This window comes from Octopus bimaculoides, chromosome 3, assembly GCF_001194135.2.
Source record: "Octopus bimaculoides isolate UCB-OBI-ISO-001 chromosome 3, ASM119413v2, whole genome shotgun sequence".
NCBI classification, from domain to species: Eukaryota; Metazoa; Mollusca; class Cephalopoda; order Octopoda; family Octopodidae; genus Octopus; species Octopus bimaculoides.
In genome coordinates, this window is record NC_068983.1 from 31979120 (window position 1) to 31981384 (window position 2265).

Below are 2265 nucleotides of genomic sequence, written 5' to 3' on the forward strand. Positions count from 1 at the left end.
GCTTACGTATGTCCTCAGCAGTTACAGCTCATGTTTCACTGCCATGTAGCATGGCTGTTCGTACGCATGCGTCATACAGTCTGCCTTTTACTCTGAGTGAGAGTCCCTTTGTCGCCAGCAGGGGTAAGAGCTCTCTAAACTTTGCCCAGGCTATTCTTATTCTAGCAGCTACACTTTCAGCGCACCCACCCCCACTAGTAACTTGGTTGCCCAGATAGCGGAAGCTATCGACTACCTCTAGTTTTTCACCCTGGAATGAGATAGAAGTTGTTTCCTAAATGCGAAAACTAATATCTGTGTGTCAGTGTGTCACACTTCGGCTCCCTCTCTCACTATTCATTGACACTCCTACTATTACACATGCTGGGGTGAGAGAGAGAGTGAGAAAGAAAAAGAGAGACAATGAAATTTAGGGAGAGTTGTTGATGTTTCTATTAAAAGTAGTAGTGTTGATGGTAGCAATGGGAGTAGTTATAAGAGAGAGAAAAAGAGTGGGTATGTGAGAGAAAGAGGGACTGAACACTGAACTAACATACTGAACACAATTCTTTTACACACACTTTTAGCCTTTTTATGATGGTAATGGGGTGATAGTAATAGTATGAGCTGTAGTTGTGATAGAGGCGGAGGTAGCAGTGATGATGGTGGTGGTTGTTGTAGCCAAGGTGGTCAAGAATGATGCTGAGAGTAAGTGATGTGAAAGACAATGGTGATTGTGGTGGAGGGGAATGTGGCGAAGTTAAAAGTATTGATGGTGGTGGCATCAGAAATCTGAATGGTGGTGGCATCAGAAATCTGAATGGTGGTGTCATCAGAAATCTGAATGGTGTGTCTATGGTAGATGTGGTAGCGATGGTGGTGGTACTGTTATTTATCATGCAGCTTTGCAATAAATTCCAAGTCGACAAATTATATCATTATTTTGATAAAATTCATTCATTGCTTGAAAAATATTGTTCAAGTTTAATAAAATTTAATATGTACTCAATGCATGAAGTGTCATTGTTGGGCCCAAGGCCTAATGAAGAGTCCTCCACAGGGGCTAGCTTGGGTGGCATTTAAGCTAGTTTCTAATATACCACAAAATATCTTCATTGAATTTTAATTCCAGATCTATGAGATTGAAGATTTTATCTACTTAGATTAAAGTATTATTTGTTTGTATTTTTCATATATGCTATTGACTACTTATCTACTGTGATATGTTTTTGCATTATGTTTTGTGTTGCTTATTCTTCTATCATCTTTAGGTTCTTTATTTCGGAATAGTCATGTTTATGATTGTAATATGTGGTGCTACAGAAGACTCAACCACCACCATCAGCAAAACAAGGGTTGTGCTTAGAGTCAGGGATATTTTTACCCTGTCAAACCTTCACTTGCTGTCCATACCACTTTGATACCACTCATCTGCCTATTTCTTCTCTATTCTTCTCTACTCTTCCATCTCTCATCTCTCTACCACCTGAGTTGTCTACATCATTCTCACGCCTCTGACTTCCTCATCTTTCTTTAGGCCTCTGTATAAGAAACTGAATTGCACCATCCTCATCTCTCTACCACACTCTCCCATCCCAAGGTCATATATGAGAGACCACATAGAACCATCCAGCACAATAACCTCACAGCCATCATACTTGATAATCTTCTGATTGCCTCTTAATTTACTATGTTCATCATTATGTTAGGAAATCTTTATCTACTTGCTATATTGGTTCTACACTCTAATATCAAAATTTACATTGAAGCTACTCTTTCTCATTGAAAATTCACTATATTTCCAGATTTCTTTAGAAAAAGTACAAGAGCGTTGGTGGGAAGCTGTGTTTGTTAATGAGCCCAAGATCAATGTACGAGAAATTGACTGTTCACGCCCAATGTCAGATTTAAAAGAAGACGAACAGATGAAACTACATGAATTGATGCACAACGAGCGACAGAAACGCCTGGGATTGCCACAGTCTCACGAAGAGGTAAATCCTTTTGGCATAGTTACTTGACTTCTCAGGGTTAGTGATACTTGTCAATGGGTGATCCTTTATTCCCATAAGACACTTAGAAAATTTTAAAAATTTTTTTAGTATATTAGACTAAATTCACTCACAATTACTGCATCATCATGAGAAAGATATATTATGGAAATGATGTTGATCTCTTTGAATTAACCCTTTTTCCTTTCCCATTCTCAATTTTTATTGATTTTGCTGTTGCGTTTTACAGAAACCTTTTTATATTTCAAATATTTTAACATGGAATATTGCTTTA

General features: G+C 38.0%; 1 protein-coding gene across 2 annotated transcripts in view; it reads left to right on the forward strand.

Annotated features, from left to right (window-relative positions):
- LOC106883253 (nudC domain-containing protein 3) overlaps positions 1–2265 on the forward strand; it is a 21204-nt gene that overhangs the window by 17462 nt on the left and 1477 nt on the right. For both annotated transcript variants that reach the window (XM_014934189.2, XM_014934188.2), the window contains exon 7: positions 1785–1973. In XM_014934189.2, coding sequence (XP_014789675.1) covers positions 1785–1973 — 189 coding nt within the window. The remainder of the gene's footprint in view (positions 1–1784; positions 1974–2265) is intronic.